We start from the raw sequence: 20,697 nt of genomic DNA on the forward strand, positions 1-20,697 counted from the left end.
TTTTTTTTTTTTTTTTAAATTTAAACCCTTATCTTCCATCTTAGAATTAATACTGTGCATTGGTTCCCAGGCAGAAGACTGGTAAGGGCTAGGCAATGGGGATTGACTTGCCCAGGGTCACACAGCTAGGAAGTGTCTGAGATCATATATGAACTCAGGACCTCCCATTTCCAGGTCTGGTTTTCTATCCTCTGAGCCACCTAAATGCTCCCTGCAAAATAGTTTTAAAAGGCAACGGCTTTGGCTTCTACCAAGTAGCTATTTCTCTAAAAACTCCAGGGCTCTGTGTCACTTTAAAAGCTTAAGGTATATAGTGCATCGGGTATTTATTTCTATTTTTTTCTGGGTGTGTGATTTCATCAGTGTGGAGATACTTGGTGAAGAAAAACTTCCTTTACCAGTATAGAATATAGAATATTTTTTTAACATAACCATTAAAACTATGCACAGTGGGGAAGTAGGTGGTTCAGACACTTCCTGGCCCTGTGACCCTGGATAAGTCACTTATCCCCCATTGCCTACCCTTTATCGCTCTTTTGCCTTATAACCAATGCACAGGATTGATTTTAAGGCTGAAGGTGAGGGTTTAAAAACCCAAAACTTTGCATGCTCGCCGGAGGGTGGCCGTGCTTCCCCGGGCTCACACATATGATTTAAAAATGGAGGGGAAATTAGAACTACTTATTAATGGAGCGTAGTTAAATGATAAACACTCTATAAAACTCCTCGTCTTATTCAACAAATATTAGCTGATCTAGAAGACAGAAAAAAAAGGAAACTGTATCACCTTCTGTTTCAGTTCATCTCCCCGGGAGACCAACTATAGTTGCCTCAGGGGAGCAGGTAGTCCAGATGTCAGACTAGGGGGGAGGAAGGGCCAGGAGGCAGCGCGAGGCCACTGCTGGGGCGGGAGGAGGCCCAGGCTCCGGGGTTCTGGGAACGCGCCTGCGCAGACGCCTGGTCTGTTTCTCTCCCCACCCCCACTCCCAGCGCTCGGCGTGGCGCGCATGCTCGCCGGAGGGTGGCCGTGCTTCCCAGGGCTCACCAGCCCGGGAATCATTAAATGGCGTGGAAGGAGGGAAAATTGACTCTCCAGTCTCTAGAGCTTCAGGGGCGATGAGCGGAGACTTCCGGAGGGCGGAGTCTGGGACGGAGGTGAGCCCAGGAGCGGTTTTTGTTTTTTTTTTTGGTTTTGTTTTTTTAAGGGAGGTGAAAAGGTGGTGAAAATCCGGGGTAACGGACGATCCTGCAGGAGTACTTTGGCCTGGATCTTCTCTGTTGCCTCCCAGCCTTGAGGCACCTTGGGAAGGATCTGGGAGGGGCCTGTTGTAGCCTCTCCTAGGGTAGCTCCCGAGTGGGAGGGAGGTGTTCCCTCCCTCCACCCCCTTTCCCCCCCCTCCCTTCGGTCACGCCCCCTTTCCTTTCCCCTCCCCCTCTCTTGCCTCTTCTTTCTCCTTCCCTCACCTCCACATTTCCTCCCCCTTCATTCCTTCTCCCTTCATTCCCGCTGCAAGGAGTTGGGAGGTGTGAAGGAGGAGGAGAGAAGGGAGTTATAGAAAAAGAGCAAACTTTAGAATTAATGCATTCAGCAAATATCCATTGAGTACTTTCTGTGCACTAGGGCCCTATGCCAGATGCTGTGGGGAAATAGAAAGATGAATAAGCCATTTCACAAACATTTAATTGGATCGCAGATTGAGTGCTTGAAGGAACCATAGAATGCTATTAAGCCTAACCCTCTCGTTTTACAACTGAAGAAATTGTCTCAGAGCCTAAGAGACTTGACCTGGGTCATAAAAGTATCAGATGCTATATTTGAACCCAGCTCTTCTTGACCCCAAGTCCAGTGCCCTATACACTAGATTCAATTTATTAATCATTTATTAAGTATCTTCATGTCTCTGGGCAGCTGCTAGGATTAAATATTTGAAAGATGATATTGGGGGCAGCTAGGTGACTCATCATACTGAGAGCCAGGCCCAGAGACAAGAGGCCCTGAGTTCACATATGTTGTCAGTTACTTCCTAGCAGTGTGACCCTGGGCAAGTCATTTAACCCCCATTGCCTAGCCTTACTGTTCTTCTGCCTTGGAACCAGTACATAGTATTGTTTCTCAGATGAAAAGTAAGGGTTAAAAAAAAAAAGATATCACTGCCCTTGGGGAGTTTAAAATTTAGTAGCTGAGTAATAAGACTAGCAAATAAATACCTAGGTGAGATACTTTTGAAAAATGTGCAATGCAAAGGAAAGTTTGTTTATACTTAAGAGTGATCAGGCTAAGTTTCATGGGAAAAAATTACAGTTCTTGATCTTATACTTAAAGGAAAGATAATTTTGATTGGAACAAATGGAGGGGAAATAAAACATAGCCCCTGCCCTCAAGGAGATTACTGTCAAACTTTTACTGTCTATGAAGAATTACAGTTTAAGGCTGTGCAAATTAGGATTTAAGATGAAAAAAGAATGGATTACTTTTAGGTGGATGAGGGAAAATTTCATAAAAATCATAATTTTAGTGTAATCCTTAAACTCTTCCCTATCCCTTAGCCTCTACTTTCTGTCATTTATCAAAAGGTGTGAAGCATGGGAAATAGTATGTGTAACTTTGAGGTTTCAGGCTTCAGACAGTTAAGTGCAATTCAGCACTCAAGTACAAAGGAAAGTGTAAGAGTGAGATGGATAGCTTCTCTGTTGCCTCTAGAATAAAATCCAAATTCAAATCTTGGCGTTTAAAAGCCTTCCTAATCTAGTTTCCATCAGCATTTCCAGTTGTGTTTCATTATATTCTCCATGCACACTGTCATTTCTAATCAAACTGGCCTGCTAACTATTCCCTCACATGATGTTTCATCTTGCTTGTGTACCTTTGCATAGATCATTCATTCCCTGTGTCAGAAATGAATTTGATCTATCAGAATTTTTAGCTTCCTTCACCACAGAAGTGAGGTGCTACTTGAGGTATTTCCTGAGAGAATGGTATTTTAGGAACTGGTAATAGCATAAGCACATACACAAAGGCTGAAGATATAAGTTTTGAAGAGAGAATGAGTAGTAGATTACTTGAACTTGTTTACAGGATTCATGTAGTTATAGCAGTTGGAGATAAGATTTGAAAAGTAGGGTTCATTTTCTGTCTGTGTGACCCTATAAAGGCAAGTCACATAACCCCAATTGCCCAGCTGTCTTAGAATTGATACTAAGATAGAAGATAAAGGTTTTTTAAAAAAGTAGAGCAAATGAGTGATATGATTAAGGCCCTGTGAAATGGTGAAATTTCACCTTATTTTAGCAAATCCTAAGCTCTCCACTTCCAGGCCTGAAGATGGCTGCATTGCATGCACCTTTGGTACTTTACCTAATCAATGCTAGCTTCTTTCTGTTTTCCCAGTAGCTTCCCCTTTAGAATATAAGCTTCTGAAGGGTGTCTTGCTTGTTGGTTATTGTGTCCCTGGTCTTTTACACAATGCCTAGCACATAGTTAGCACAAAATATGTAATATTTTCATTCATCCTGTTGGGAAATTAATGCATCAGGGAACATTTGGAAATAGAATCAGTCAGTGTTTAAGTGACTTCTTAGTGCTAACTACTCTGCTAAGCACTGGGATACAAAAAGAAACAAGACATTCCTTGCCCTCAAGGAGTGCACAGTCTAACATGGAGACAACAAGCAAACAGGTATGTAGAAACAATTTAGTAGGAAATAGTTGAAAGAGGGGAACATGAATGTAAGGTACATATTTCAGAACCTCACATGATACTATACTTAACAATCTTTAAAAAAGAAAAACAAATTAGACAATAAATGGAGGGAATAGGACTGTTATTATGCTGGTGACAACCATAGAATGAATTAAAAGGAATGAAATGGAAGGAAAACAGATTAAAGGCTAAGTATGTCAGCCATCAAGCATTTATAGAGTGCCTGCTATATGTCAGGCCAATTGTGCTAAGGTTAGATTCAAAGAAATACCAAAGTAGTCCTGTCTTCAAGAAGCTCATAGATTAATGGGAGAGTAAACACACAAATGACTGTACAGATAGGATATGTACAGAGTAAATGGGAGACAATCCTAGAGGGAAGTGCTAAGACAAAAGGAGAAATGAGAAGATAATTATAAAGTGCTTAGCACAGTACCTGGCACAGTAAGCATGAAGCATCATCTTTGAGAATTAGCAAGGATGCCAGTGTCAGTCAACAATCATTTATGAAGAGTTTACTATGTGTCAGGTACTATTCAAAGTACTGAGAATTCAAGGAAAGGCAAAACCACAATGCTTATCCCAGCAATTATCCCAATATCCCATTTACTCTGTTACATTCCAAGGGGGAGAATGACAACATACAGACAATTAGGCATATACACACTATGTACAATATACAAGAAAGAGAATCTCTGAGGGGGTTCCTTTTGCACATGGTAGAATTTGACCGGAGTCTTGAAAGAGATCAGGAAAATCAGGAGTGAAGGTAAAGAGGAAGACCATTCCAGAGATAGGAATGACCAGTGTGTCTTGTTTGAGGAATAACAAGGAGACCTTGGATTGTACAGTATATGGAGAGGAATAGGGTGTAAGAAGTCTGAAAATGTAGGAAGGGGCCAGGTTAAGAAGAATTTTCAAAGCCACCCAGAGGATTTTATCTTCGATTCTAGAGACAATAATGAGCCACTGGTGCTTATTGACCAAAGAGGTGACATGGTCAGACCTGTACTTCAGGAAGATCACTTTGATAGTGAGTTGGGATTATTCTGGAGGAATGAAAGATGAGACCAGAAGCAACTAGAAGTCTACTGGAATTGTCCAGTTGTGAGATAAGGAGTCTAGACCAGCTGGTGGCAATGCTGGAGAAGAGAGGGCAGTATATATAAAAGATGCTGTGAAGATAATCAAAGGTCTTGGCAACAGATTGGATATGGGAGATGAAAGAGAGTAAGGTGCTGAGAATGCCACCTTGGTTGCCAGCCTGGGTGACTAGAAAGGGTGGTAGTGTCCCAGACAGTAATAAGGAAGGTAGGAAGAAGGGATATATCACACACATACACTTAATAAACTCCACTAGCTCCCTGTTAACTCCATGATCAGATATAACTTGGGCCCCTCCCACCTTTCTATTGTTTACACCTTACTCCTTGCTGTATACTCTCAAATCCAGTGACATTGGCCTCCTTGCACAACACACTGATCTGTTTATTTTTCCTGGCAATTCCCCATGCATAGAATACTTTCTCTCCTCATCTCTACCTCCTAGTTTCTCTGACTTCTTCCAAAACTCAGCAGAAATCCCATCTTTTTAAAGAAACCTTTCCCAGTTCCCCTTAATGCTGGCACCTTATTTGCAGTTTATATTCTTAGTTACCATGGGCACCGAACTGTTAAGCGAATTGCCCAGAGTCCTGAGGTCACTACTAAATTTCTGGTACATTTTGGATTAAATTGGAATTTTGTGGGTTGGTATAGGAAAGAACCACCCAACATTATTTGAAGGAGAAAATGCTCTTAGACTCCAAACAACTCACTTGAAAACAAACTTTTGGAACAGATCCTCTTTGTAAGCTAATCATAGCTGTTCTTAATTAAAGGTTGATTTAGAACTTGGCAAAAGTATAAGCTACTTCTCCCTTATGAAATTGTGTTGATTGGATCTGCTTTAAATTTATACTGCCGAATTTCACCTGTCTTCATTACTGCATTTTCTTTTATTGATTCCATCACCCTCCTCAGAGTAACTGTTTTCGACTGGCCAATATGGCAGCAAAGGAAAGTAATAAATGTTGGAGGGGATGTGGCAAAATTGGGACGTTGATGCATTGCTGGTGGAGTTGTGAATTGGTCCAACCATTCTGGAGGGCAATTTGGAATTATGCCCAAAGAGCTTTAAAAGACTGCCTGCCCTTTGATCCAGCCATACCATTGCTGGGATTGTACCCCAAAGAGAAAATTAAGAAAAAGACTTGTACAAAAATATTCATAGCTACACTTTTTGTGGGGGCAAAAAAATGGAAAATGAGGGGGTGTCCCTTAATTGGGGGATGGCTAAACAAATTGTGGTATCTGATGGTGATGGAATACGATTGTGCTGAAAGGAATAATGAACTGGAGGAATTCTGTGTGAACTGGAAAGACCTCCAGGAACTGATGCACAGTGAAAGGAGTAGAAGCAGGAGAACATTGTACACAGAGACTGATATACTGTGGCACACAATCAAACATAACAGACTTCTCTACTAGCAGCAACGCAATGATCTAGGACAGTGATGGGTAAACTTTTAAAGAGGGGACCAAAGAAAAGGAAATGCTCATCTGTCAGTCTGTTTCTAAGGCAACTCTTTCGAAGTTTCATTGTATTGTGTCCTACTCATTGTATTCCTCAGATTAGGAATAATATCCCACTGCCAGATAGAACATTTCAGGGGGCCACATCTGGCCCTCAGGCCATAGTTTGTCCATCACAGATCTAGGACAATCCAGAGGAATTTATGAAAAAGAACACTATCCACAACCAGAGAAAAAACTGTAGAAACAGAAATGCAGATGAAAAACATGATCCATCATGTAGTTTGATAGAGATATTATTAGTGTTTTGATGTTAAAAGATCACTCTACTGCAAATATGAATAACATGAAAATAGGTTTTGAACAATGATACATGTATACCCCAGTGGAACTGCTTGGAGAGGAGGGGGAATAATGAATCAAGTAACCATGGAAAAATATTCTAAATTAAAAGAAAAGAAAAATGAAAATTTACCAATATAAAAAAACCACAAAAAACCCCCAAAGTAACTGCTTTCAGTTCACCCCAGCTTTTTCTTGCTCATCACTTCTCTGCCCCTTCTCCTTTGCCTTAGAAATTTTACTAATAAGACCAAAGCTATATTCTTGCTATTTTCTCAACTGTTTCTCAGTTTCCTTAAGTCTTTATCTTTGGCTATCTTTGTTCTTGCTTTACATCTCAGAGGATAAAAGTAATTTTTTCTGGTCAAAATCCTCCTCTGGATGCTGATACTCCCTTAAACTATTGTCCCATCATTCTCTTTTCAATCATGGCCACATTTCTAGAAAGAGTGGTCTATATTATATCCCCCTTTTCTTTATCTGATCTCTTCAATCATTTTTAGACATGTCCAGCTCTCCATGATCCTATTTATGATTTTCTGAGCAATTATACTGAAGTAGTTTGCCACTTTATTTTCCAGCTAATTTATAGATAAGGTAACCAGAGTTAAGTGACTTGCCACACAGCTAGTAAGTGTTTGAGGTAATATTTGAACTCAGGTTTTTATAACTCCAGACCCAGTACTCCATCTACTGTGCCACCTAACTGCCCCCAATACCTGATCTCATCAAATCTGATTTCCCAGCCAGCCATTCCTTTCGAGATCACTAATGAATTCGAAGGTTTTTCTCACCCCTTATTTATCTTAACCTTTCTACAGTATTTGACACTAACAATCCTTTCTTGATTCCATGGCATTTTTGACACTTTTCTGTACTGTTTCTCTTGATAGCTCCTTTTTAAACTCATTTGACATTTTCTCTTCTTAACCGCAACCTAAGGCTTTATCCTCAGTCTTCTTTTTATATTCTTTCCCTGGGCAATTTTATTTACTACTCTCTAATTATTACCTTTAAGCAGATGATTACCTGTAGCTCTCCCCATTATTTTTCTCCTGAGCCTAACTCATAGTGCTTTTTAGCTAGACATTTCACCAAGATGCCCTAACACTACCTTAAATTCAACATATCCAAAAGTGCATCTGTCTCTCTTCCCAATTTTCTTATTTCTGTTAATGGCACCATAATCTTCTTACATCTAGGTTGAAAACCTTCCCTTTCCCCCAATCCCTAATTAGTTGTCAAATCCTGTTAGTTATTTTCTGAATTATCTCTCATATCTGCCCCCTACTTTTCATTCCTACTTCCAATACCCTGATTCAGACCATCATCACCTCTCACCTGGGATATTAAAATAGCTTCCTGATCCATCTCTTTGCCTCTAGTCCATTTCTCTAATTTATCTTTCACAGACCTACCAAAATAATTTAAGCCACAGGTCTAATTGTGTTACTCCCCATTGCCTATAGAATAAAATACAAATTCTTTATTTTGACATTTTATAGCCAACTTTACACCCTGACTACAGCTTGCTTTTCCACTTTTATTCCATTCTTCTGTGCACAATTGATGGTCCAGTCAAACTGGACAATTTCATTCCCTGACCTCCTCTTGCTCCACTCTTGCCTCTTTGTATTTGTACAACCTGTCTTTCAAGTTTGAGTAGACTTCAATACTTTCTTTTTCTTATTTCTTTTTTTTTTAAACTCTTACCTTCCGTCTTGGAGCCAAAGTCAGAAGAGTATTAAGGGCTAAGCAATGGGGGTTAAGTGACTTGCTCAGGGTCACACAGCTGGGAAGTGTGTCTGAGGCCAGATTTGAATCTACAACCTCCCATCTCTAGGCTTGGCTCTCAATCCACTGAGCAATGCAGCTGCCCCCTTCAATACTTTCTTCTTAGAATCCTCTTCCTCCAAGTTCAAGCTCAGGTGTTGCCTTCTCTGATGCCCCAGCTAATAAGTTCACTTTCTCACCTCATGTTTCTTTGACCTCTACTTTGTAAAACTATTCTAACAGTTATTTCAGTCACTCGATGAGCATTTATTAAGTGCTTACTATGCCATGCTCTGTACTAAGTATTAGAGATAAAAAGAAAACAGACTCTGCTTTTAAGAAGCTTACATTCAGTTTGTGTACAAGTATTATCCTCTACTGGATTTTAAGCTCCTTGATGTCAGAGACTATACTCTTTCTTCTTCATATCATACTGTATATGATAGTATTCTGTACATACTAGATATTTAATAAATACTGAATTAAATATGCCATATATTTGAAGAGTTGGGGGGATGAAAATAGTTTGCTTATACTAAAGCACACAAGCATAGAAATCTGCTGAAAGGGACCAGTTTCTTTTTTCCTTAAGATAGTTCATTAAATTATCACTATTAAACTTAATTCAGTTTATTATGAGAGATCCCATTTGGACACTATAAAGGATAGCAGGAATCATGAAAGATTTCCATCAGAGAAATACATTTACTTTAAAAGTTTATTCCTTGGAATTCCAACCTCATTAGATAGTATTTAGAGTCCAGATTCAGGTATTGCCTTCTGTGATGCCCCTTTCCAATCTTATGCCTCTTTAACTTCTACTGTGTAGAGATTTTTAATGGACTTAAAATTTTTAAATTTAAAATAACATCTTAGTTATTTTTTATTCTCTTATCAGTCTGAGACATACAGAATAGCAAACAAAGTATGTATCACTTACTTTAAGTTCTATCAGGAAGTAATAAGTAATATCCATACAGTGATAACAACATTTGATGTGTATTACTTAGATCTGTTAGGAGCTTTAGATGTCATTTAGACCATTGGTCTTCAAAATGTAAGCCGTGACCTGACCCCAAAGTTTGTGATCAACCAGTCTCAGTGGATAAAAAGATGAGTCGAATCCTCACTTCCCCAGAATAACCAATTAGTAGGGATTGTCTCCACCAAAGTCATATCTTCTGAGGGAAGTTTTAGCCTTGCCTCAGTCTGACACCCATGCCAAGCAGCTGCAGACTTTCCTTTGGGAAAAATTCCTGCCTGGCCCTTAAACATATCCCTCCTTATTTCTGTGCACCCCAGATAACTATATCAGATGCATTTTGGATTGTTGGCTCTATGTTAAAAGACAGATATCAGGAATCTTAGTCCATTCAGCAAAATTTATATACCTTAGTGTCATCTTCAGGTCCTCATTTTCTCTCAATCCACATACACAATCAATTGCCAAATCTTCTCATTTCTTCTTCCCACATCTCTTACTCCACTCCTCTACTCAATCAAATGCTTCTCTGGTTCAGGCCCTCCTCTCTGCTTACCTAAACTATTGTAATAGTTATAACCTAATTAGTATTTCTAATTCTATTTTCTCCCCTTTCCAATCAATTTTCCACATTGCTGTCAAAGTGATTTTCCTAAATTGCCATATCACTCCCCTACTTAATAAATTACTATGGCTCCCTATTGATGTTAAGATCAAATACCATTTCATCTTTATCTCATCTTTTTTTTTAAATAATTTTTATTTTTTAGAAAAGTTATCATGGTTACATGATTCATGTTCTTACTTTCCCCTTCACCCCCCGCTCTCCCCCCACCCATGGCCAATGCACATTTCCACTGGTTGTAACATGTATCCTTGTTCAGGGCCTATTTCCATATTGTTGTTAGTTGCATTGGTGTGGTAGTTTTGAGTCTACATCCCCAATCATGTCTGCCTCAACCCATGTATTCAAGCAGTTGCTTTTCTTCTGTTTCCTCTCCTGTAGTTCTTCCTCTGAATGTGGGTAGCATTCTTTACCATAAATCCCTCAGAACTGTCCTGGGTCATTGCATTGCTGCTAGTACAGAAGTCCATTACATTCGATTTTACCACAGTGTATTGGTCTCTGTGTACACAGTGTTCTTCTGGCTCTGCTCCTTTCCCTCTGCATCAATTCATGGAGGTCTTTCCAGTTCACATGGAATTCCTCCAGTTTATTATTCCTTTGCGCACAATAGTATTCCATTACCAGGATATACCACAATTTGTTCAGCCATTCCCGAATAGAAGGGCATACCCTCATTTTCCAGTTTTATGCCACCACAAAAAGCGCGACTATAAATATTTTCATACAACTCTGTTTATCTATGATCTCTTTGGGGTACAAACCTAAAAATGGTATGGCTGTATCAAAGGGCAGGCAATCTTTTATAGCCCTTTGGGCATAATTCCAAATTGCCATCCAGAATGGTCGGATCAGTTCACAACTCCACCAGAAATGCATTAATGTCCCAATTTGGCCACATCCCCTCCAACATTTATTACTCTCCCCTTCTATCATTTTAGCCAATCTGCTAGGTGTGAAGTGGTACCTCAGCATTGTTTTGATTTGCATTTCTCTAATTATTAGAGATTTAGAACACTTTCTCATGTGCTTATTGATACTTTTGATTTCCTTTATCTAAAAATTGCCTATTCATGTCCCTTGCCCATTTATCAATTGGGGAATGGCTCCTTGTATATTTGAGTAATTAGACCCCTGTCAGAGTTTTTTGTTATAAAGATTTTTTCCCAATTTGTTGTTTTCCTTCTGATTTTGGTTGCATTGTTCTTGTTTGTACAAAAGCCTTTTAATTTAGTATAATCAAAATCATTTATTTTACATTTTGTAATTTTCTCTAACTCTTGCTTGGTTTTAAAATCTTTCCTTTCCCAGAGATCTGACAAGTATCCTATTCTGTGTTCACTTAATTTATTTATAGTTTCCCTCTTTATATTCAGGTCATTCACCCATTCTGAATTTATCTTGGTGTAGGGTGTGAGATGTTGATCTAAACCTAATCTCTCCCATATTGTTTTCCTGTTTTCCCAGCAGTTTTTGTCAAATAGTGTTTTTTTGTCCCAAAAGCTGGGCTCTTTGGGTTTATCATACACTGTCTCGCTGATGTCACTTACCCCAAGTCTATTCCACTGATCCTCCCTTCTGTCTCTTAGCCAGTACCATATTGTTTTGATGTCTGCTGCTTTATAGTATAGTTTAATATCTGGTACTGCTAGGCCCCCTTTCTTCACATTTTTTTTTCATTATTTCCCTTGATATTCTTGATCTTTTGTTCTTCCAAATGAACTTTGATGTAGTTTTTTCTAATTCAGTAAAGAAGTTTTTTGGTAGTTTGATAGGTATAGCACTAAATAAGTAAATTAATTCGAGTAGAATAGTCATTTTTATTATGTTAGCTCATCCTACCCATGAGCAATCAATGTTTTTCCAGTTGTTTAGATCTAGTTTTAATTGTTTGGAAAGTGTTTTATAGTTGTGTTCGTATAGTTCCTATGTTTGTTTTGGTAGATAGATTCCTAAGTATTTTATGTTGTCTAGGGTGATTTTAAATGGTGTTTCTCTTTCCACCTCTTGCTGCTGTGATGTGTTGGAAATATATAGAAATGCTGATGATTTATGTGCATTCATTTTGTATCCTGCAACTTTGCTAAAGTTGTTGATTATTTCTACTAGCTTTTTAGTTGATTCTCTAGGATTTTTTTAAGTAGACCATCATATCATCTGCAAAGAATGATAACTTAGTCTCCTCATTGCCTATTTTGATACCTTCAATTTCTTTTTCTCTTCTAATTGCTACTGCTAGTGTTTCTAGTACAATGTTAAATAATAGAGGTGATAATGGGCATCCTTGTTTCACGCCTGATCTTACTGGGAAGGTTTCTAATTTATCCCCATTGCATAAGATTCTTATTGATGGTTTTAGATATATAATACTATTTATTATTTTTAGGAAAGGTCCTTCTATTCCTATACTTTACAGTGTTTTCAATAGGAATGGGTGCTGTATTTTGTCAAAGGCTTTTTCAGCATCTATTGAGATAATCATGTGATTTTTGTTTGTTAGACTGTTGATATGGTCAATTATGTGGATGGTTTTCCTAATGTTGAACCATCCTTGCATTCCTGGTATAAATCCCACCTGATCATGGTGGATAATCCTCTTGATCACTTGCTAGAGTCTTTTTGTTAGTATTCTATTTAAGATTTTTGCATCAATGTTCATTAGGGAGATTAGTCTGTAGTTTTCTTTCTCTGTTTTTGATCTACCTGGCTTTGGAATCAGTACCATATTTGTGTCATAAAAGGAATTTGGTAGGACTCCTTCTTTGCTTATTATATCGAATAATTTGCATAGTATTGGGATTAGTTGTTCTTTGAATGGTTCATAAAATTCGCTTGTGAATCCATCAGGCCCTGGTGATTTTTTCTTAGGGAGTTCTTTCATGGCTTGTTCAATTTCTTTTTCTGATATTGGATTGTTTAGGTAATCTAGGCAATTTATATTTTTGTAAGTATTCACCCATATCACCTAGAATATTTATTCTATATTTATTTATTGCCATATAATTGCTATATTTATTGCCATATAATTGCTATATTTATTGCCATATAATTGGGCATAAGAGTTTTTAATGATTGCCTTAATTTTCTCTTCATTAGAGGTGAGGTCTCCCTTTTCTTCTTTGATACTGTTAATTTGGTTTTCTTCTTTCTGTTTTTTTATTAGATTGACCAGTACTTTGTCTATTTTATCTGCTTTTTTCAAAATAACAGCTTCTAGTCTTATTTATTAATTCAATAGTTCTTTTACTTTTGATATTACTAATTTCTCCCTTGATTTTTAGTATTTCTAATTTAGTTTTCATCTGGGGATTTTTAATTTGTTCGCTTTCTAGTTTTTTAAGTTGCATGCCCAATTCCTTAATCTTTGCCCTCCCTAATTTGTTAATATATGCACTCAAGGATATAAATTTCCCCTTGAGTACTGCCTTAGCTGCACCCCGCAGAGTTTGGTAGGATGTCACATCATTGTCATTCTCTTCAATGAAATTGTTGATTGTTTCTATGATTACTTTTTTAACCGACTGCTTTTGGAGAATCATATATTTAATTTCCAATTAGTTTTTGATTCGCCTGTCCAGATGCCCTTTCTAATTATTATTTTTATTGCATTATGATCTGAGAAGGTTACATTTATTATTTCTGCTCTTTTGCATTTGTTTGCAATGTTTCTATGCCCTATTATATGGTCAATCTTTGTGAATGTACCATGTGCAGCTGAAAAGGTGTATTCCTTTTTGTCCCTATTTATATTTCTCCACATACCTATTAAATCTAATTTTTCTAGGACTTCATTCACCTCTCTTATCTCTTTCTTATTTATTTTTTGGTTTGATTTATCTAGATCTGAAAGAGGAATATTTAGATCTCCCACTATTATGGTTTTACTATCTATTTCCTTCTTGAGCTCTGCCAGTTTCTCCTTTAGGAATTTGGATGCTATGCCATTTGGCGCATACATATTGAGCACTGTTATTTCCTCATTGTCTATACTGCCTTTTACCAGGATGTAATAACCTTCCCTGTCTTTTTTTAATCGTATCTATTTTTACTTTGGCTTTGTCAGAAATCATAATCATCACTCCTGCCTTCTTTTTCTCATTCGATGCCCAAAATATTTTGCTCCCGCCCTTTACCTTAAATCTGTATATGTCCACCTGCCTCATATGTGTTTCTTGTAGACAACATATGGTAGGATTTTGGTTTCTAATCCACTCTGCTCTTTGCTTCTGTTTTATGGGCAAGTTCATCCCATTCACATTCAGAGTTATAATTATCATTGGTGTTTTCCCCAACATTTTTGTATCCTCTCCTAGTCCTACCCCTTCTTCTTAGGCTATTTAAACCAGCGGTTTGTTTTAAAACAGTAACCCTTGTCCCCCTCCCTTGATTTACTACCCCTTCTACTCCCTCCCTTATTATTCTCCTTTTTTTATCTTTAAGGCCTAATCAATTCCCTCCCCCTTCTCCTCTCCTCCCTTTTTTTGACCTCCCCACTCCCCCTGCTCCCCTTTGTTTATTCCTTCTGACTTTCTTATTAGGGTTAGATAGAGTTCTATATCCCAATGGATATAGCTACTCTTCCCTCTCAGAATTAATTCCCCTGAGAGTAAGGTTTAAATATTACCTCTTAATGCCCTCTTCCTCTCCTTCTTATAATAGTATTCATCCCCTCCCCTTCCCATGCCCTATTTGTGTGTAATAGAATATCCTATTTTTCTTATTCATTTAAGTTTCTCTTGGTGTCCTCTACTATTCATCCCACTCTTTCCCACCCACCCCCATATCATCTTAGACCATTTAGTACTTCAACCTCTCCCTGTGAATAATTCTTCTATTTACTATAATAGTGGATACTATAATAGTGAATAGAGTTCACTACAGAGAATTACAATAATATTTTTCCATATAGGAATACAAATAATTAGATCTTATTGAAGCCCTTACATAGGCATATTTAAAAATAAGAGTTTTCTTTCTTTCTCCACTGTTTCTTATTTAGCTTTTCATGTTTCTCTTGGTTTTTGTGGTTGGATATTGAACTTTCCATTTAGTCCTGGTCTTTTCTGTGCAAATACTTGGAAATCTTCTATCTTGTTGAATACCCATACTTTACCCTGGAAGTATATAGTCAGTTTTGATGGGTAGGTGATCCTTGGTTGTTGACCCAGTTCTCTTGCCTTTCCGAATATCATATTCCAAGCCTTGCGGTCTTTTAGTGTGGAGGCTGCCAGATCCTGTGTGATCCTGATTGGTGCTCCTTGATATCTGAATTGTCTCTTTCTGGCTTCTTGTAAAATTTTTTTCTTTTACTTGGAAGCTCTTGAATTTGGCTATTATATTCCTGGGTGTTGTCTTTTCAGGGTTTAGTGTGGAGGTGATCTATGGATCCTTTCAATGTCTATATTACCCTCTTGTTATAGAACTTCGGGTCAGTTTTGCTGAATAATTTCTTTTAGTATGGAGTACAAATTTCTATTAATTTCTGCTTTTTCAGGAAGACCAATGATTCTCAAACTGTCTCTTCTAGACCTGTTTTCTTGATCTGTCAATTTCTTAGTGAGATATTTCATGTTTCCTTCTATTTTATCAGTCTTTTGACTTTGCTTTATTTGTTCTTGTCTTGAGAGATCATTGGCTTCTCCTTGCCCAATTCTTGTCATTAGAGACTGGTTTTTTGCTGTAATCTTTTTATTTTCCTATTCGATTTGGTCTATCCTGTTTTCCTGGCTGTTTGGTTTTCATCTCCAATTTGCTTATCAATTCTTTTGATTTGGGGGCATATTTTTCTAATTGCCCAATTCTAGCCTTTAGAGACTGGTTTTCGGCTATAATCTTTTGGTTTTCCTTTTCAATATGGTTTGTTTGGTTCTTCAAGACTTCCAGCTGATCATTTCTGGTCTTCAAGTTGCTTATCAATTCATTTGATTTCTGAGCCTCACTTTCCAATTGCGAAATTCTGCCTTTTAAACTGTTATTTTCTTGCTAGATCCCTTCCATCTTTCTCATAATCTCAGATTTGAACTCTTCAAGAGCTTGTGACCAGTTTTCATTTTTTTGGGAAGGTTTGGGTATGGCTACTTGTTTGTTCTCCTCTGCTGTTTGCTCTGTTGTTTCGTTTTTTTCTGTGTAAAAGTTGTCTAGTGTTAAAGATTTCTTCTTGATCTTTCTCTTCTGGGGTTCTTGTGTCTGGCTTGCCATTGTTACCCCAGCACCCTCTCAGCTTTATCCTCATGCCCAGGGTCTGACTGCATTCTTTAGGCTCCTTAGGTCTCAAGTCTAGTTTTTCTCTGGGTCAAGCCTCCTGGTGGTCCCCTTGCTTGTTCCTCTGCCTGAAGCTCCTTTAACAGTCTCAGGGCACTGCTTCCACAGTTGTGCACCCCTCTGCACTGGGTCCCCACCCAAGGTCCGTGCCTGCACTCAGAATCTGTGTCTGAACCTGCGTCCATGCCTACGCTCAAGGTCTGTGTTCAAAGTCTGCGCACTTTTTAGTTTCTTGGGGTCTTAAGTCTTGCTGTTCTCAGGAGCAGGCCCTGGTGATCCCAAGTAGCTGCCAAGGACTTAATGGATGCCCCAAACTTGCTCTAACTTTTGTGAGCTGGCTTTGACACTGTAGGTGGTGTGGGGGGAGGTGGTTGCTCAGCTCACATTTTAGTGAGAGCTATTTCACCCCCTTATAGCATGGGAATGCCCTGATCCCACATACCTTCAATGCTGCGCCCTGTGGTGGGGTCCCTTCGTTTGTCTGGATTTGTTTTTATGTCCTCTTGAGGAGAACTATATGTGCGAGTTAGGAGAGGTTAAGCAGCAGCTTTTTACTCTGCCGCCATCTTAACCTGGAACCATCTCATCTTTTTAAGATGTCTGTTTTTTTGTAAGTTTTATGATACATTCATTATAGTAATTCATGTATATTAACTTATAAATAAGTAAATATACACATTGTGTAAAATGCACTCAAAAAATTTTTACCAATAGAGTTATGAGATCAAAAAAGTTTGGAGGCCACTGTCATAGACCAGTCTCTTAATTTTGTAGATAAGGTAACTGAGATTGTGGCTGGCCCAAGATAGCAATACAGCTAGTTCAATTTCTAAGATATTTTAATCCTGATCCTCCAGCCCTAAAGATGGTGCTCTTTTGTTTTTTGCAATGCTACTTAGTAGTGATAATATTTATGACATATAATACTTTAAGGTTTGCAAAGCATTTTAAATTATTTGATCTTCATAACACCTCTGGGAGCTACTATTATTAGTGCTATTATTGTCCCCATTTTACAGATGAGGAAGTTGAGGCAGGCAGAAGTTAAATGATTTTTCCTATATCGTTTAAGTGTCTGGTGCAACTTTTGAACCCAGGTCTTCTTAACTCCAGGATTAGAACTCAATCTGTTATACTACCTTGTGTAAGAATTTAAAATTTAGGTTTTATGGGAGAGTAATGAATGCTGGAGGAGATGTAGCAAAATTGGGACATTAATGCATTGCTGGTGGAGTTGTGAATTGATCCAACCATTCTGGATGGCAATTTGGAACTATGCTCAAAGGGCTTTAAAAGACTATCTGCCTTTTGAGCCAGCCATAGCACTGCTTTTTTTTATACCCCAAAGAGATAATAAGGAAAAAGATGTATAAAAATATTTATAGCCACGCTCTTTGGGTGGCAAAAAATTGGAAAATGAGAGAATGTCCTTTGATTGGGGAATGGCTGAACAAATTGTGGTATCTGTTGGTGATGGAATACTATTGTGCTCAAAGTAATAAAGAACTAGAGGAATTACACGTGAACTGGAATGACCTCCAGGAATTGATGCAACGTGAAAGGAGCAGAACCAGGAGAACATTGTACACAGAGACTGATACACTGAGGTACAATTGAACATAACGGACTTCTCTACTAGCAGCATTGCAAGAATCCAGAGCAAGGCTGGGGGACTTATGAGAAAGAAAACTAGCCACATTCAGAGGAAGAACTGTAGGAGGAGAAACACAAAAGAAAAACAACTGCTTGAACACATGGGCTGTTGGGGATATTATTGGGGATGTAGACACTAAACGATAACTCTAATCCAACTATCAATAATATGGAATTAGGTCTTGATCAATGTTACATGTAAAACCCAGTGGAATTGCACATCAGCTAAGGGGGGTTAGGAGGGCTTGGGAGAGAGGGAAAGAACATGAAATATGTAACTATGGGAAAATATTCAAAATAAAAACTTAAAATAGGTTTTATGCTAAATATGGAAGTTCTAAAGTAATATTGTGGTTGCTGATTTTAAAATATTATAGCTTAAGTAAAAATGACTTTTAGCAGCTTTATTTACAAAGAGGTAGAAAGAATGAAAGTGGAAAAATGTAAGAAGAAGCTAGAGAATTGTCTAGCCTACCACCCTAAGTGCTGCTCTGGTATCTGGCTCAGCCCGGCAGGACTCAATAATCTTCAGCCAAAGGAGAGGTGGTGACTTCAGCAAGGGTTCCACCAGTGCAGTCTCCTCCAGGAAAGGAAGGCCTCTCTGGAACCAATCTCTCTAAAAGCCAGGAAAGGAAGGAATTAAAAAAACAACAAAAGAGAGCAATGGAACACATATGGCACAAAATCCAGCACATATTTGAAAGACTAGAGGTAGGAGAACTAATTCAATCTTAAAGGTTCAGTTCAAGTGTCACTTTCTCCATGAAGCCAGAAATTAGCTCTTCTTTCTTTAGTCTCTTACTCCTCCGCTTGTAACTTCTACGTATTTATTCTAACATGTTTAAAGTTCATTATTTATTTAGCCTCAGATTAAAACTTGGAATGAACCTTAGACGTCATGTAATTTTATCATTCCTGTTAGGTTTTAAATTTAAGATTTTTAAACTTAGAAAAAGCAGGTACTAAGCCTTATTGTCTTTATATCCCTAGTGTTTATCACAGTGCATTGTACTATGTAAGTAGATTTAAATAAGTAAATAAGGGCAGCTAGGTGGCATGGTGGATAGAGTGCTAGACCTAGAGTTATAAGATTCATCTTCCTGAGTTCAAATCTGACCTCTGACACTTACAAACTGTGTCCCTGGGCATTTTCCTCATCTTTAAAATGATCTAGAGAAGGAAATGGCAAATAACTCCAGTATTTTTGCTAAGAAATCCCTGAATGGTGTTATAAAAAGTCAGACATGATGCACCATATATTCTGTCATATTGTAATACTCTTGTTTTCTTTAGAGACTGAAGTTTTCCATGACCCATTACCATTTTGTTTTTGTTCAGTTGTTTGTCATGTCTAACTATTTATGACCCCATTTGGGGTTTTCTTGATAAACATACTGGAGTGATTTGCCTTTTCCTTCTCCAGTTCATTTTACAGATGAGGAATCTGAGGCAAGTAGGGTTAAGTGAGTTGCCCAGGGTCACAGAGCTATTAAGTGTTTGAGGCCGAATTTCAACTCAGGTTTTCCTGACTCCAGGCCTGGTGTTCTATCACTGGACCACTCACAATGCTACAATATCAGTAATAGAATATTGGTATAAAACAGCAGGCCCTTGTTTCAGAGAGGAGTTTGGTCTAGTTAAAGGAGGCTCATAGATTTTCAGAGGCCACTAGCCTTTTTCCTGTTTTAATCCGGAACCCAGCTTACTTCACATTTGCAGTCTCTAATATACACACATACACACAGAGAGATGCATATGTCACAGTTAGATTGCCCATCTAATTTCATGTAATAATCTATATATAAGAATAGTTATAGGAATAACAGAATATAATTGTTTTTTCTTGTGTGTACAAACTGAAATCCTTCTTCATATTGGACTCTATCCTGGATCTCTTCAATGACAGTAGTGAATATCGTTAGCTCAGCAATCGACAATTCATAAATGCTGAATCTAAGTTGATTGCCTTTATTTTTTAAAGAAAAAAATTAACTTTCTTTTTGGGTTTAAATTGACCACACAAAGGCTTTTACTACTGTAGACAATTTAGCAGAAAAGAAAAAGGTTAAAATTAGTAAATAAGTAGTTCACTCTTGTTATGAAATCAAAATTTAAAAATTTAGAAATGAACTATGATCTAATCTAATTCCTTTTTACAAATGAGAAAACCGAAATCCAGAGAGAATATGACTTGTCCAGTGTCACACAGCTGATTATGGACAGGTCTAAAAACTAGAATCCCGATCTCATTTTTTTAAGTGCTCTTATAACTTTTATAGTTAATAATAAACTCGCCTATACATTATGAGAGTAATGCACCTTAGATTTTTTAATATATACTTTGTATAAACCTGTTGGGGGAAGAATTGGAAAAAACTACTGATTATAATTTTGATTTTTAATTGTCAATTCAGATTTTTAAATCCTATAATTAACTTTATTTAATGGAATCTGAGTACTAAAGTTCACTGTTGATAATTACTTCTTTTACTGCCTAAGAACTAAACTTAAACTTCCTTTTAATATATTACAGAATTCTTTTTTCTCTCTAGCATCTTGCTGACTATATACAAAATGTTTAACAACTTTCTATTTTAGTTTCTCAGTGAATTCATTTTATTAGAGTGGTTGGTTTCTTTCTTTTTCTAAACATTTCTCATTGTAGAACTGATATGGGTTCCAAGGCAAGAAGAGTGGTAAGAGCTGGGAGGCCAGGTTTAAACCCAGGCTCACTTGTCTCTAGATCATCTGACCCCTTACCAGCTGAGCCACCTAGCTGCCCTTTT

The 20,697-nt window shown here is 37.8% G+C and overlaps 1 protein-coding gene across 1 annotated transcript in view; it reads left to right on the forward strand.

Annotated features, from left to right (window-relative positions):
- The first annotated feature begins 876 nt into the window (after positions 1 to 876).
- The window catches only part of XRCC2 (X-ray repair cross complementing 2), a 47,513-nt gene continuing 27,692 nt past the window's right edge, over positions 877 to 20,697 (forward strand). The window contains exon 1 of the mRNA XM_044677799.1: positions 877 to 1,155. Within this exon, the coding sequence (XP_044533734.1) occupies positions 1,117 to 1,155 (39 nt within the window). The 5' untranslated portion in view covers positions 877 to 1,116. The remainder of the gene's footprint in view (positions 1,156 to 20,697) is intronic.

Source organism: Gracilinanus agilis, chromosome 5, assembly GCF_016433145.1.
Source record: "Gracilinanus agilis isolate LMUSP501 chromosome 5, AgileGrace, whole genome shotgun sequence".
Classification (NCBI taxonomy): domain Eukaryota; kingdom Metazoa; phylum Chordata; class Mammalia; order Didelphimorphia; family Didelphidae; genus Gracilinanus; species Gracilinanus agilis.